At 36.7% G+C, this 16564-nt stretch overlaps 2 protein-coding genes across 2 annotated transcripts; both read right to left on the bottom strand.

Moving 5' to 3' along the window:
• Nucleotides 1-13717: 13717 nt before the first annotated feature.
• LOC140010698 (zinc finger BED domain-containing protein RICESLEEPER 2-like) lies at nt 13718-14101 on the bottom strand. Its single transcript, XM_072058014.1, has one exon. The coding sequence runs from the start codon at nt 14099-14101 to the stop codon at nt 13718-13720; it is 384 nt and encodes a 127-aa protein (XP_071914115.1).
• A 60-nt stretch (nt 14102-14161) lies between these two features.
• LOC113699905 (zinc finger BED domain-containing protein RICESLEEPER 2-like) lies at nt 14162-15478 on the bottom strand. The gene has a single exon (XM_027220249.1). The coding sequence runs from the start codon at nt 15476-15478 to the stop codon at nt 14162-14164; it is 1317 nt and encodes a 438-aa protein (XP_027076050.1).
• Nucleotides 15479-16564: the final 1086 nt, after the last annotated feature.

Here is a 16564-nt window from a genome sequence, read left to right as displayed (position 1 = left end):
AACATTTTCGGGTCAGTCCCATGATCAAAAGTATTTTCGGGTCAGTCCCATGATCAAAAGTTTATCCGGGTCAGTCCCACGATCAAAAACATTTTCGGGTCAGTCCCATGATCACAAGCATTTTCGGGTCAGTCCCACGATCAAAAGTTTATCCGGATCAGTCCCAGGATCAAAAGCATGTTCGGGTCAGTCCCATGATCAAGAGCTTATTCGGGTCAGTCCCATGATCAAAAGCTTATTCGGGTCAGTCCCACGATTCAAAGCTTATGCGGGTCAGTCCCACAATTTAAAGCTTGTTCGGGCCAGTCCCATGATTTGAATTTCCTTCTCTAGTCAGTCCCAATTTTAATTTCTCTGTTCGGATCAGTCCCGTTTTAAATTTCTGTCTGGGTCTATCCCATTTAAATTTCTGTCTGGGTCTATCCCATTTAAATTTCTGTCTGGGTCTATCTCATTTAAATTTCTGCTCAGGTCTATCCCATTTACATTCCTGTCCGGGTCAGTCCCGTTTTCAATCCATGTTCGGGTCAGTCCCGTTTTAAATTCCTATACGAGTCAGTCCCGCTTTAAGTTCCTGTTTGGGCCAGTCCCGTCTTTAAATTTCGTTCGGGTCAATCCCACTTTAAATCTCCTGTCTAAGTCAATTCCATTTTTAAAGTGTTGCCAAAAGGGGTCAGTCCTTATTTCTAAAACGTCCACCGTTCGTGACGTTTGCTACAGAATAAAGCAGGTAAGTATTTGGTGTCTACTTCTTTGTCTCAAGTTTTTCCAAAACTCAGACAAAGAGGGGCAAACTGTAGACACCAATTTTTTGGTGTAATTTCTTTTACTTTTTATTCTCATTTGTCGTGGTTGCTTTTAGTTTTTTTAGTTTCTAGTTTTTATTTTTATTTTTATTTTTATTTTTAAGTTTTAGCGTAGAAAAATCATGGAAAAAGAGAAAAAAAGGAAAAGCATTCAAAAATTATGCTTTAGTTGTTTTGATTTAAATTCAATGTTTTCTTGGAAAAAATATGAAAAATGAAAAAAGGGGGAACCCCGATTGCGGGTTTTGGGCTATTTAAGAAAAAAAAAAAAGAAAAAAGAAAAAAAAAGAAGGAAAAAGAAAGAAAAATTAGCATTTCATTTTTATCTTTTTATGCCTAGTTCCGCTCATTTTATTCAATCTGTCTTCATTAGTTATTTTTCTTAATTAGTTAATTATATTGTGTTAAATTATTATTTTAAAAAAAAAAATCAATCAAAAATCATAATTCCATTTCTGCCGAATCCATTTCCACTTCACATTCCAGTATTTTCTATCCTCAGTACCGGTTTCTTTCTCCACTACCACCCACCGACTGAAGATGCATTGTGATCCACTACCTTGATATTAACGGCTGAGAGGAACAAAAGAAAGAAAAACAAGAGCCACCAAAATTTTTTTTTTTTTTTCTTTCATCTTCAGTTCTGAATCTGTGCGAAAGAGTGAGAGAGAGCAAGTGGAAGTCGTGTGAGCTGCTGATCATCATCACCTTCGTCAACTCCAGCCATAAAAACCGCAACTCCACTCCACAACTCCATTGGGTTTCGGACCAAGAACAAACGAGAGAGAGAGACTTACCTCGTGAGTATCGAAGAGGAAAGAAAAGAGGAGAAACCGCGAGCTGCAAAAAATTTCCTGTTCTGTCCGCGAGCTGAGGGAAGAAACCAGGAGACCACCGCGTGAGAACAACCGATCCTACACCCTTCCCTCTCCTAGCTGTGGTCATTTTCAACCTCAACCAAGCTGCACTTTACCATTTCCAGCCGCAACTCATCAAACCAGGCGGCAGGTTAGGCGACGGGCAAAACGAAAGCTAGAGGGAGAAGAGCAGAGGAGCGGCTGGAAAAGGTTGGAGCTTGCCGGAATCTACTGCCATCACCGACGAACTGTCACCGAGAGGATAAGGTAAGCTATCCCTTTCCTTCAAATTTCATGCTCAGACTCTTAAAACTCAAAGCAGATTTGTTACCATAATTTTCCAGCTTTGCCGAGAAGCTGAAATGGAAATGCAATTTTAATTTCGTTCCCCTGAGGCAGGCTGAGCTTATAAATGTGATTAACTAGCTAAGAAGTAGGTGATTAAGCTTTGCATGAAGTTCATTAGTTCGGCTAAGCAAGGAAAAAATATGAAACAGAAAACTGCTACATGCAAGTTCATCCGAGGGTGGTGAACAGAATTTCTGGAATTGTGGATGATTATAGTTGCTGACCGAACTTGATTTGAACTAGTTATGATAGTAATTTCATTAAGTAGCCTTGCATGTTAGTTTTGGGTACTTAGCACAATGATTCAACCAAGGTAAATTCGGATTTAAGACCAACTAAGTGCTGGAAAATTTATGTGATTTGCCGGGGGAGTGAAACTGGAATTTGCAGTTGTTTTTTTGGAATTTTTCCCTGGAAAATAATGCTTGGAAATGCATGAAAAGTTAGAAAATGGCTGTCTTTTGCTTGCTTGGTGCTGAGTTTTGTGTGTTTGGGTTTAAAAGACATTTGAATCATGCCCAAGTACCTGCTGGAGAATGCATATTCATTTTGCTGCACCAGAAATTTACGGTTGTGTCTTGCTATTTTCTTCCATTGTGGTTCCAAGCTTTGCTGTTTTTGTTAGATAGTAATTCCAGCCTTAGTTTGCAAGCATGATAAGCTTAATAGGAATTTGAGTTTGGGTTTGTGGTTTGAGATGTTTGAGTGCATCTTGTCATGCAAAATGCTGAAGTTCAAGAACACTGCTTGTTGAAGTTTAAAAGTTTCCTGTATGCTTGAATAAAGTTGTCAAGTCTTTTTGTTTGTTTGGTCTGAATGAAGTTTATTGGAGTTGAAAACATCTAATCAAAGCTGTTTTTGAATCGAAAATCTAAGTTGAAAGCAAAGTGCAGCAGTTTTTATTTTCGGTTGTTGAAGCTTAATTAAATCAGTCACATAAGCTGCTTGTTTTCGTTCATTGCATGAAACTTAGCATGAAAATCCTCCAAGAGTCCCATGGTTCATAGGTGTTTAGCCATGTTGGATTGGAGTAATTTCAAGGCTGTTGTACGCATTTGCTTTGCTGAAATGCAGAACTTTGCACATGAAAATTTGCAGCAGAAAAAAAAAGTTGTCGCATTCTCTTTGCTGTTTCCTTACCTGCATTGGCTCACTAAAGTGTCGGCCATTCAGTTTGTTAGTTAACCTTGTTTGCAAAAAGAAGATTTGGAAGACTGGTTTGGGTTTACATGTTTGGGTTTTGGAACATTTGAACCATGACCAGACAATTGCTAAAAAGGAATGAACTAGAATTCTGCCAAGCCATCTTCTAACATTTTGAACAATTTCCCTGCTATGTTTTTGCTTTGCTTGGATGTTGAAATCATGTTGCATGTTGCTGGGATAAGGGTTTTGGACGTCTTGGTTGAAATGTTTTGATCAAACTTGTGCTGAAGTTGGAGTTTGCTTGCAAAAAGTGTAACCTGCGGTAATATTTCTTGATTGCAGAAACACTTCTTCATTGCAGAACCTGTTTCACGTTCTTGCATGTTTTGCATGAAAAAGCTTTTCAAAATTTGCACTTTGGCCCCCCAAGTCTCCCTTTGTTGCATTGTGGCCCAATTATGTGCTGATTTCTTGCAATTAGATCCTTGGATAATTGCAATTGTACCATTTCCCAACCTTTCCTTTGCCCCTAGACCTTTGAAGTTCCTAAAAATATTTAATTAAGCTTGAGTGCTTGGTTAATGTTCGCAATTGGGTCCTTGGCAGCTTTATTTTTTTTAATTTAATTTCATTGTTTGTTTGCTTCAATTAACCTCCATGCTTTGTTTAAATTGCACTTCATGCATGAATTTAAGAGCTTTATGACCGAATGAGCTCGTGTTTGCCTATTTTCTTTAATTTCCCTAAATAAATTGGTTGTTTGACCTTTTCTTGGCTTTTGGAACCGTTAGAGTGCTTAAATGTTTCAATTGAATTCGAATGGTTGACTAAGGTTTGTAATTGGGTCTTTAGTTGGTAATTGGGTCTTTGGTGGATCCCTTTATTGAGAACTTATGCATTATTTGATTCCATTTAAATTGTAATTAGGAGAGATTTGGTGACTTTAGTATACTTTACTATTTGAGGTACCTTGACCTTTTTATTGTTTTGAAGCCATTTTTCTTTCATTTGGACACCATTCAAAGGGGCGGTATAATTTCTTTTATCCCTTTTTGTGTCTCTCCTGTGTGAACCAACGTGCTACGTGAAAAATACATGTCTACTTTGTTTTTTTTTTAGCCTTTCCTTAATTTCTTTTATTTATGTCATTTACTTTTGTTTTTTTTTATCTAAGTTATTTTTTTAATGGGGTATGTGTACACCTCTTGGCTTGTAATAGATAGGGCTGTGGCGAGCAATTTGGTCCCTTTTCCCTTCCCCATTTGTTTTAGTTAGCCAATGTAATAGGCTCATTAGCTTGGTAGCTTGTGTTTGTTGCTATGTGTTAAATTGCTTTATTAGGTCCTTGCATTTAGTCGAGCATGCTAAGTGTTATGTGCTACGTGTTTATAAGTGATTTGCATGTCTATTTGCTTTCTATAGTTATAAATGAATATGATGGATGAATGCACGTCACCACACTAGTCCAACGCTAGTTGTGGCTCATTATTTCGTATTCCACTAGTCCAACGCTAGTAGGAATTCCTAGATATGGGTTAGTCCAACGCTAGACCCTTAGGGACTTCCCCTCGTTAGTACATGCTTGCATGTTCATTACATGTCATGCATTTTTTTTAGTTTTATCATTTTGCATGCCCCTCGAACCCCTTTGCCCTCCATTTTAGGATTTTTGCATTTCATGCTAGTTATAGGGTTCATTTGCTTGAGAGTCCCCTTAAATATGGGATATAGACGAGTGTGGCTTTTTCTAAGCCTTAGCACGCTTGTATTCCCTCTATAAAAGGGCAAATTGAGTCACGATTTAGGTCTCCCCGTACCCAATATGCATGAATTCCCTAGGCTCATGCATTTTCAAATCCACTTTACCATTTTATACCCTCATCACACTTTCATTTTTCCTCCCATTTTGCACACGTGCACCTTTATGTTTCTTCACTTGCACACGAACACTTTTATCATCACTTGCACACATGCACTTCATATTATCATTTCACATACCATACCTTGCCCGCTCACGTGCACATTTTCATTTACATATTTATTGTTTTTTATTACTTTTTCAAACTCATGTCCTCACATTGCATACATGCATTTCATTCATTTGCATCCCACTCGCATTATTCGTGACCTCTCCAAAGGGTCATTATTGGGCTTCACAATTAATGTGATTGGCACCATTCAACCTTTGAAGAGAAATTTCCCCCAATATCCCTAGGTCTAGGGTTTGCATTCATATAGTACATCCAAATGTAATAAATTTTTTGGTTAAAACAAGAAAATATTTGATTAAATCACGCAACTAACCTTGGCTAGGTCGAAGGGGTGCCTTGGATTTTTATCCTTGCCTTCCCCTTCGTCAAATGTGACTCCCGAACCTTTTTCGTTGGTTTACGTGGACTAGGAGTCGTTTAAAAGGGGTTTTTTAATATTTTTTCCTATTTTTCTTTAAAAATTCATTTTAGGTGACTTGGTACACCTTAACTCATTACCAAGTGGCGACTCCGATTTTTATTTCAAAAACCCTTTTTAAACTATAATTTTGGGTCAAATCGTCGCATTCTTAAACCCCCATTTAGACCCATTTTTCTTTTAAATAACAATTCATTTTCCAATCACAAATTGAATCAAAAAATACATTTTTTAAATCATTTATTTATTTTTTCTTATCAAAAATGGGGCGCGACATTTATGTTTTGAAGATTCATGAAAAGCTACCAAAGATGATGATGGTGACAAAGTTGATAAAATACCATATGAAAATTTTAATGATTGTTTTTGTATTGCAAATTTCTTAATCAAGTTTGTCTATTATGTATGGGAGTTCACTTTCAATTTGGATACATTAAGGAATTTAGTGTTGATTTTGAAATTTAGCTCAAGAAATCAAAAGAAGTAATTAATTGCAAGACTGATGACCAAATTGCAGACATTTTTATGAAAGTCTTGTCCAAAACAAGGTCCAAAAATTTGAGCAAACAATTGAAAATCTGCGGCAAAAACAAGTGGCAATGAGGAGTGTTAAGATATGCCAACTTTTCTTATAGATTTTCTTAGATTGTGTTTGGTATTAGAATAATTTAATTAGTAGTTAAATAAATTTTATTGTTATGATATTTTTTTAACCAAAAATCATGTTGGTTTGTTAACAAATATTTCAACTAAAATTTGATGAATTGGAGATTATGTTATCAAGTAATTTTGTTGAGATTTTTTAGAGAATTGTTAGTTAGAATAACATTAGTTTGTTTCATGTAATTACTATAAATAGGTTGTTGATGAATGAAGAATTTGAATTCATTTTCGGCTCCAACACAAGTTTTTTATAAGATATTTTTTGCAATATTAAAGTGTGGTTCTTAGTTTATTCCCTAAATACCCAATCGATATCTTTGATTTGATCCTCGGCAAGAATTTCATGGTGGCAAGTAGGATCCACCCAATTCCACACTAGGATAGCATCATAGTGGATGATGGCCAATGTTTAGATTTTGTTCTAGTTGTGAAATTGCCAAGATAGAAAGGCAACCAAGTAAAGAATATTGTGACAGCAGGGCAAATTGAGTTGAGTTTGAGGCAAGGGGAAATTGTATTATCTTGATGTGTTGGTGAAAATCAAACCCAATATGTACTAGGAAGTACCAGATACAATCCCTCAAATGCTGAAGAAATTTGCAGACATCACACCTATGGAGTTACCAATAAGACTTCCTCCACGATGTGCTATGGAACATAAGATAGACTTGATTTTGAAAGGCAAGCCACTTGATTTCGAAAGAATATTGTGACAACAGGGCAAATTAAGTCGAGTTTAAGGCAAGGGTTGTATATCTAGATGCATTGGTGAAAATCAAACCCGATATGTACTAAGAAGTACCAGATACTGTCCCTTGAGTGATGGAGGAATTCGCAAACATCATGCCTATAGAGTTACCAAAGAGACTTCCACTACGAAGTGCTATGAAATATAAGATAAACTTGATTTCAAAAGGCAAGCCACTTACATAGGCTCCTTGCATAATGTCCTCAATGGAGTTAGAGGAGTTGAGGTGCCAACTAGATGAGTTACTGAGTAGCAAAGAGCTGAGACCATCAAAGGCTCCACATGGTACTCCTGTGTTATTCTGAAAGAAAGTAGATGGGTTGTTGAGATTCTGTGTGGATTATTGTACTTTGAACAAAATAATGATCAAGAATAAATATTCAATTTTGAATGCAGACACCTTGTTTGACAAGTTGGTGAAGGCAAGATTCAATACTAAGATTGACTTGAGGTCCAGGTATTGGTGGTCAGAATTGCCCCTGGGGATAAGGATAATATGACTATAGTTACTCGGTATGGCTATTTTGAGTTTCTTGTCATGTCATTTGGTTTGACAAATGCACATGCTATGTTTTATAGATTGATGAATGATGTCTTGTATGACTTCCTTGATAAGTTTGTTATCATTTACCTTAATGACATTGTTGTATATTCTAAATTCTTAGAGGACCATGTAGTGCATTTGAGGGTCGTATTTCGTAAGTTGAGGGAATACGAGCTCCATGTAAAGAATAAAAAGAGTGACTTTTGTAGGAAACATGCCACTTTCCTTAGCCATGTGTTGAGCAGTTGCTAGATCTTGATGGATCGAACGAAGGTTGAAGCGATCGTTGACTAGGCAGCACCCTAGAAAGTTGTAGAACTAAGGTTATTTCTTCATCTAAAAAATTATTATAGACACTTCATCAAAAGGTCCTCCAGGATGGTAACACCTTTGACGGACCTATTGAAAAAGAATAGATCATGGTTGTGGGACAATGTTTGTGAGGATGCATTCAAGATGCTGAAAGAAGTTGTTGCTTCTACCCCAATCTTAAAACTTCCAAACTTCAAGAAAGTCTTTGAGGTGCATACCTATGCATTTGATCATGTGATTGTAGGAGTGTTTATGCAGGAAAAACATTCGATTGCTTTTGAGAACAAGAAACTGAAGGAGTGCGAGTAGAAATATAGCATGCACGAAAAGGAAATAACAGTAGTAGTACATTACCTAGAAATTTGGAAGCATTATTTGTTGGGAACCAAGTTCGTGGTGGTAACTGACAATGTTGCAAATACATACTTCAAGATGTAGAAAAAATTGACACCAAAATAGGCTTGTTGGCAAAAATTTCTAGTTGAGTTTGACTTCTACCGGGTCCATAAGCTAGAAAGGGAGAATGCAATTGTAGATGTGCTTAGCAAGAAATAGGTAGAGGAGAATGTTGCAATACTTAGTATTGTTGTGATTGATTTCAATGACAAATTAAATGGGAGTCCCTAGGTGATCCAGTTTATCAAAATTTGGTCACACAGGAAGGAGACTTAGACGACAATTACTGAGAGCGATCCATGATACTCATTGGGCGGGTTATCCAGGAGTGGAAAGAATGAGAGCCTTATTATCGTGCAATTTTACTGGCCAAAGATGGAGGAAAACATTCAAGTATATGTGAAAATATGTCTTGTCTGTTAATAAGACAAGGTTGAGAGGACGAAGGAGTTAGGCTTCTTGTAGCCATTACCTATCCCTAATCGACCATGACTATTAGTGTCTATGAATTTTATCTCTGAATTCTCTAAGGTCGATCGTATGGCTTATGTTCTTGTGATTGTTGACTGGTTTTCTAAATACATTGTATTTATTGGTGTGCCTAAGGCATGCTCTGCTGATGTAGCTGCTGAGTTATTTTTCAAAACTGTTGTGAAATACATCGTACTACCCAAAAGTATTATTAGTGATGGGGACATGAGATTCATAGGTAAGTTTTGAACCATGCTATTTGGTTTGATAAGTTCAAAATTGAAATTCTCGACTACTGCACATCTTCAAACCGACAAGTAGATAGAGAGGATCAATGCCTTGTTGGAAAAGTATTTGAGGCATTACGTGATGGCTAATCAGAAGAATTGGCTTGAATTGCTGGATGTGGTGCGATTCTGCTACAATTTGCACAAATCATCCACAATGAGATGAGTCCCTATGAATTGGTGAATGGACAACAACTTTTGACACCGCATAAAGTTGCTCTTCAAGGAGAAAATCATTGTCTTATGACACATAAATTTGCTTGAATCAAATAAGAACTAATAAATGAGGCAAGAAATAGTTTGTTGCTGATACAACAGTGAATAAAGAAGAATGTTGACCAACACAAGCATCGTAGAGTTCCAAGTGGGGATCAGTAATGCTTAAATTCATTTCCCAAATTTGGAAGAAAGAAAGTAGTAAGATAGTTCTTCGAGGTTTGCTCCCTAAATACGATGAACCATTTGAAATGATGAAGAAGGTGGGTCGTGTGGCATATTGTTCAAAGCAACTTGATATTCAAAATCCATCCAACCTTCCATATGAGCTTTCGAAACCTTAGAATCAAGACAAGATAGATGAGGGAAGAAGGCAAGCAAAACGTGCTGCACTAGTGATTCGTAAGCAATTTAACAAGGATGTGTTGGCAGTGCATGATCATTGGACAATGAGGCAAAGCAAAAAGAATAGAAGGACTGTTTATCTAATCCATTGGAATAGTGATACTGCACTAAATGCTATTTGAGAGCGTAACGTGATTTTGTGGCAATTTGAAAACAATTAAGTACCTAAAGAACCTGAGGAAGATGACTAGGTTGACGAGGATGTCAACCTCTTCAAGTGGTGGTGGTTTGTCAGCTCCTTAGAATATGAATCAGATAGAGACGTACAATCATGGCACTTTCGACCAGTCATAGTTAAGAAGGAAGGCAACATAGATTGGTGTTTGTTGTTGTTTTTCATTCCTTTGTAGAGGCTTGAAAATGTTATTAGGGTGCAAGTGTAGTACTTAGTGTTGTTTGCACTCTGATGTATTAGTCTAGTACCAATCCTAAGTTTTCTATTAGTTGTATTTGTAATAAGGAATAACTAAGACAAGCTGGTCATGGCTGAGGACATAGCGTCTGAGGGCATGGATTGGCTAATTTTTGTGGATTATTTGGTGGGCTTTGAGTGGTTTGGAAACTTATGTCTAGTTCGTTTAAGTGTGGAAACAAAACTACGTGCATTGAAATTGGAGGGAAGCCGTGTGTGCCAAATCGTGAGATGTTGTTGCTGTACATGCCAAATGCTTGTAAACAATAGGATAGTTTCTTTGGTTGCTGACCATTGCTAGATAGGCGGGTGATTACTTGCCAAATTAGACAAATCTTATGAAATTTTTCCGTTTCTTGTATGTTCAGATTAGACCAATAGTTGGGTCTTATCAACCATGAAAGTACCTATAAATATATTGGTTAGACAGAAACTAAGGGAAAGAGAGGACACCCTTAGAATTGTTCTACATGCCAAGTTTTTGTAGAAATGTCTCTTGTATACTTAGCAAAATGCAAGGTTGATCTTCTAGCTATAAATTGTGTGCATTATTTCATTTTTGCATAAGTGCTCTACTATGAATACTTGTATGTAGAAATGTTCCTTTTATACTTAGCAAAATGCAAGATTGGCTTTTAACTATAAACTGTGTGCATTGTTTCATTTTTACATAAGTGTTCTACTATAAATACTTGTGTGCAAGTATGCTTTGTGAGGGTTGATTAGTAAGTGGCTTGTTAGTGCCATTACATATGTGTTTACTTGTGTAAATTAAATACCTCGTAATAGTTTGGTATCAGAGCACGGTTCTAATCCATTGAATCATGCTTTTGTTGTATATTTCACTATTTGTGAATGATAGTTGTACATGAAAATTTTGTTTAGGAGCATTTGTAACGCCAAGACCTTGTGTTTGTAGACTTGATGCAATGTTCGGGAGACATTCCAGAGGATTTCAACATCGTACAGATCCCATTACAAACCAAAGAAAAGATCAACTCCCTAACCGTGCAGATGGAGGAAACCATTCAGATAGCTTCTTCTGTTAGAGAAATTGAGTCGCTGAGAATGAAATGGCTTCTTCCAAGGTAGAGATCATGACTCTACAGTCCGAGATCAGTGTGTTGAAGAAAACAATGGGTTCTTCTTACATCAAACAATTCAGAAAACTTCTAAGGGGAATGTGAAAGTTTCAAATTCGAAACCGTTCCAGGGTAATAGGAATTCGAATGAATTAGAGAATTTCTTACAGGATGTTGAACAATAGTTTAGAGAGTAGATATTCCTAAAACAGAGACTGTATCGATTGCATCATTATAGAAATACGAAATATGGTGAAAAATGGCACAATCTAACCCTACAAGATCTAAGATTGACACTTGGAATGCACTGAAAGAAGAATGGAAGAAGAAGTTCCTTCCTACGAACATTTTGTGGAAGGCTAGAAATGCTTTGCAAAATTTGAAACATACTAAAAGTGTGTATGAGTATGTTTCAGAGTTCCAAACTTTGATGCAGGATGTAAGGGAGATGTCAAAGAAAAATATGTTTCACACTTTTATCCATGGACTTCAATCATGGACATAGACAAAGTTGTGGATATAGCATGTTCAAACCATGTTTTAGGCCATTTCTGCTATCATGTTCAAACAAAAGTTGATGGATGTCAAGACTACGGGATTCAACAATGATAAGAAGAAGAAGAAGAAGCAGATTGTTACAACTAAGAAATCAGTGGTACTTCTTCTTCCAAAAATAAGCAAGCATCCAATCCCAAGAAGGAAAGATGCTTTATCTATAATGGATTAGACTTAACCCGTAATTATCCGAAATAGAAGAATCATAATATTGATATCATAATAGCAAAAGATATTGTGTTGGTGACCAATTGGCTATTCAGGATGTAAGGATCAATTCCATCCAGTTTCTAAATGCAATGATAGGTATGAATGCCTAAACTCATTACAATGTTTTGATGTATATGCAGGTTATTCTAAATGATAACCAAATATTAATTATGAATATGTAGGCTTTGATGTATATGCAAGATGGAAGGATCAATTCCACATAGTTTTTGAATGCAATAGTAGGTATGGATGTCTAAACTCATTACAACATTTGGATGTATATGCAGGTTACTTTAAATGGTAATCAAATACTAACAATGATGGATACAGGAGCATCACACAATTGTGTGACTGAACAAGTGGTGAATCGATTCCAACTGCAATTGAAAGATCCAGATTTTAAGTAAAAAATCATGAATTTTAGGGCCAAACCTATTTAGGCATGGCAATTGTGGAGTTGGAGCAGAAGTTAGGACCATGGAAAGGTCGATACAACTCATGGCAAGACTAATGGATGACTTTGATTAGATCCTCAACAAGAATTTCATAAAGGCAAACAGTATCTACTCAATTTTACACTTGGATGGCGTCATGATGAATGATGACCAGCATTCAAATGTTGTTCCAACCATGAAGTTGTCAAAATAGAAAGGCAACCCACTAAACAATGAGGTGATATCAGTGCAGATTGAGTCTAGTTTGAAGGAATGAGAAATTACATATCTTGTTGCATTGATGAAAATAAAATCCAATGTGTACCAAGAAGTATCAGATGCTATGGGTCGAGTGCTAGAGAAATTCACAGACATCATACCTAGAGCTGTTAAACGAGCCGAGTCGAGCTCGAGCATAGGACAATCGAGCTCGACTCGAATCTCTAATCGAGCTAGCTCGAGCTCGCTCGATTAGTAATTCGAGCTCTACAAGGCGCTCGAACTCGACTCGATGTGTTGGTAGAAAACTCGAGCTCGGGCTCGAGCTCGAGTTTTGAAATCGAGCCGCCGAGCTCGAAGCTCGAACTCGAGCTCGCGAAAAACTCGAGTCGAGCTTTTCGAGCTCGAGCTCGAGCTCGTTTATGGGAGAGCCCATATCATAAGAAGATACACTTTCTTTGATTTATCATTTGAAACCAGAATGACAATACAAGCCATGCCAAATGACAATACTCGTATTTCCTTGATTCAATTCAACAAGCCATGCCAAATGACAATACAAGGCAGAGTCTAAAGTTAAAACTACAGCAAAAACCATCAAATGGAGAAACAAAATATCGAAAGCGGGATTATAATGTCCAAAACACATCAAATTACAAGAAGTTAAAACTGCAGCAAGAAGTTAAAACTACACCAAATGACAATACAAGAAGTTAAAACTTCAGCAAACCAGGTCAGATTACCACGTCCACACCAAAATGTCCACATTACAACATGAAAAATTATATAAACAGCCACATTACAATATCAACAGCCACCAGTAATCCAAACCAGATCAGATTACCATATGTCCACACCAAAATATCCAAACCAGATCAGATTACAACATGTCCAACCCAAAATGTCCAAACCAGATCAGATTATAACATGAAAAATTACATAAACAGCCACCAAGCAACATCAACTGTCCAAACCAGATCAGATTACAACATAAAAAATTACATAAACTGTCCCCAAGCAAACATCAACGGACAACAGCCACCAAATTAGTCATTGAATGATTCAGGAAGTTCAACTTCTTCAAATGTGATTGATTCGGCCACATCAAGTGATTCTTACAGAATAAAAGTATGAAAGTTAAAAAAAATTCATCAAAATCAGAAATAAAGCAACTGTAACAACAACAAAAACATCCAATCAATTACTTACACGAGACTTATTCTTTAGGGCATGAAGACTGCGGATCCAATCGTTGCCGCAAAGCAACATTTGCACCGTCTCAACCGACATAGAAGCTCGTCGATCATCAATTACTCTCCCTCCAGCGCTGAAGGTAGATTTTGAAGCCACAGTGGTAACATAAACGGAGAGTATATCGGCAGCCATCCTCGACAAGATGGAAAATCTCAATCTTTCCCCTTTCCACCAACCCAAAACATCCAGATTTGCCCTTGCATCACAAGCATACCTACTTTCCTCTAAATAAACATCTAAATCTGATTTTTCTGGTGGAGCCCTATCAATTTCACTCACATGCATGTGAAACTTTTCTTTGCCAGTTAAAACGGCGAGTGCAGTCATTTTCTGTTTCTTACTAGAAGAAGTAGAACCTTCATTTTGTCTCCTTTTTACAACCTACCTCTATTGTTTAGAATGGGAAACAACATGACAATCAACATATTCATTGTAAAGCTCATAAAGAATGTCTCTAATCTCAGCCATGAATCTAGGAGTTGCATCCTCACCATAAATCACCGGAAAAGCATGATTGATAAGGAACATTTTGTATCTCGGATCCAAAATTGCACCCAAAGATAGCAGCACATTACTTTCCCCCCAATACTTATCAAATTTATCAGACATACTTCCAGCCATTGCCCGAATATGCTCAAAAGGATCAAGAGTTTTTTCATTTAAAAGCTCTTTAATCCTATAGAGCTCCACAAGAAAAATGTTAGTTATTGGATACTCAAACTCGGAAATCATATCAGTGATTTCATGAAATATTCCTAGAAATTTGCACACTTCTTCCACTTTCATCCACTCAAAATCAGTAGGAACATAGTGAAATCCAGGGTCTATGTCTACATATCTTGGAAAGACATCCTTGAACTCTAAACCTGAAACTAACATCAAATAGGTGCTATTCCACCTTGTTGGACAGTCCAAAATTAGTTTTCTAGAGGGCAACTGAAACTGTTTTTTAATTTTGACAAATTCAAGAAGCCTAGATTCTGAATTGTTCAAGTATTTTATCCCTTCTCTAATAACATCAATCACACCACCAAGTTGACCAAGACCATCTTGCACTAAGAGATTAAGTATATGTGCACAACATCTAACATGAAAAATTTTTCCTCCAATACTTAATCTCTTTCTTAGAGAAAAATCCTCTCTAAGTCTCCTAATGCACACATCATTGTATGAAGCATTATCAACAGTTATGCTAGAAACCTTATTCTCAATCCCCCAATCAATGAAGCACTTACTTAGAGCATCAGCTATAATAACTCCAGTATGAGGAGGAGGAACATTGCAAAAATTCAACACACGTTTTTGAAGCACCCAATCAGAATCAATAAAATGACCAGTCACAACCATATATTGAATTTTTTGACCAGATTTCCACAAATCAGTTGTAATACTAATTCTACCAGCACCTTTCAACAATGATTTCAGCTTCCTTTTTTCAATTGTATAAGTACTCATACAATCTTCCTTAACAGTCTGCCGATTAATCTTTTTATAAAACGGAGAAACTGCTTTCATGAATTTGTTAAAAACTACATGCTTCATCATAGAAAAGGGGTACTCATGTGCAAGAATCATGTGTGACGCAAGCTCTCTTACCTTGGCATGATCATACGAGAAATTTGTGATGGAAGTGATACCATCACTTCCACCTTCGGTGAATGAAAGCACTTGTTGCCTTTGTTTGCTTTGCTCCTCAATGGCCATCTTTCTTTGGAGGCAAGAAGTCAGGTGTCTCTTGTGCTAAGATGTGGCTCCGGTTGTACTCTTGGTGAAAAGCTCCTTGCAATGGTTGCACTTCACTTTGACCGTCCCATTATCTAGCACTACTTCAGTCATTTCATCCCATATACTGGATTTCTTCTTCCTTTGCTTTTTCTCAAAAGGACCAGCTCCTCCATCTCCATCTACTTGCTGTCCTCCTTCATTGCCATCATCTTCTATTATTTCTATTTCTTCTTCACTCATCTCATCAGCTCTTTCTTCGTTGTAATTCAATTGTTCCACGTCTTCATTATTTTGCTCCATCGCAGGACTTGATGATGAACCTTGAAATGAGTTGAATGGAGAGCTGTACATTTCTTAATCAAAAACATTTAATAACCAATACAGATTCTGATTAGTTAAAACAAAAATTTAGAATAACATTTCTAAGAAATAAGGTACAAAAGTAATAAAACAGATTTCAAAAAATAATGCCCACCTCAAGCTAATTTTAACATTTCTTTAATTTGTTCCTATCTCAATTCTCAAGCTTACATTCAGATTAATGAAATAACAGAGAAAAGCTCTTAAAAACTCTTAAAATGGCAATCCAAACAAGGGACAGTGATGAATTCCAGGGAAATACTGAATCCATAATTCCAATTAGTTTGTGCATGGGAACAGTAATGAAAGGACAGTATAGTGGCATTTCTAGTAGACATTTATATTAAACAAGGAAAAAAATGATATATCCATCTAAGAAATGTCAATTCATCAGCTCAAGAACTCTTAATACGTGTGAAGTTCCCAGGTTGAAGGTTGTCTCTTTCTTTCTGACCTGTGGAGTTGATAGCTGGTAAGTTAAATGGTCAAGTAAGGGATCTTGAATTGGAACCCACAAGAAAGTGATAAATGTATAAATAATCCACAAGAAAGTGATAAAGATATAATAATATTAGGGTCAATGATTAAAAAATATTTGCTAATCGAATTATTCCTCAGATTCTGAATTGACAAATGACAAATGAATCTTCCTTTTTTAAGGAGTAAAATTGAAAAGGGCAGAGAATTATCCAGGCGCGAGGCGCC

This window comes from Coffea arabica, chromosome 7c, assembly GCF_036785885.1.
Source record: "Coffea arabica cultivar ET-39 chromosome 7c, Coffea Arabica ET-39 HiFi, whole genome shotgun sequence".
Lineage (NCBI taxonomy): Eukaryota > Viridiplantae > Streptophyta > Magnoliopsida > Gentianales > Rubiaceae > Coffea > Coffea arabica.
Note: the sequence above shows the minus strand (reverse complement) of the source record. Positions and strands in the feature narration are given on the sequence as shown.

What these genes read in the sequence shown, in the direction of transcription:
- LOC140010698 (XM_072058014.1), bottom strand. Translation starts at nt 14,101, where the DNA reads ATGACTGCACTCGCCGTTTTAACTGGCAAAGAAAAGTTTCACATGCAT.
- LOC113699905 (XM_027220249.1), bottom strand. Translation starts at nt 15,478, where the DNA reads ATGGCCATTGAGGAGCAAAGCAAACAAAGGCAACAAGTGCTTTCATTC.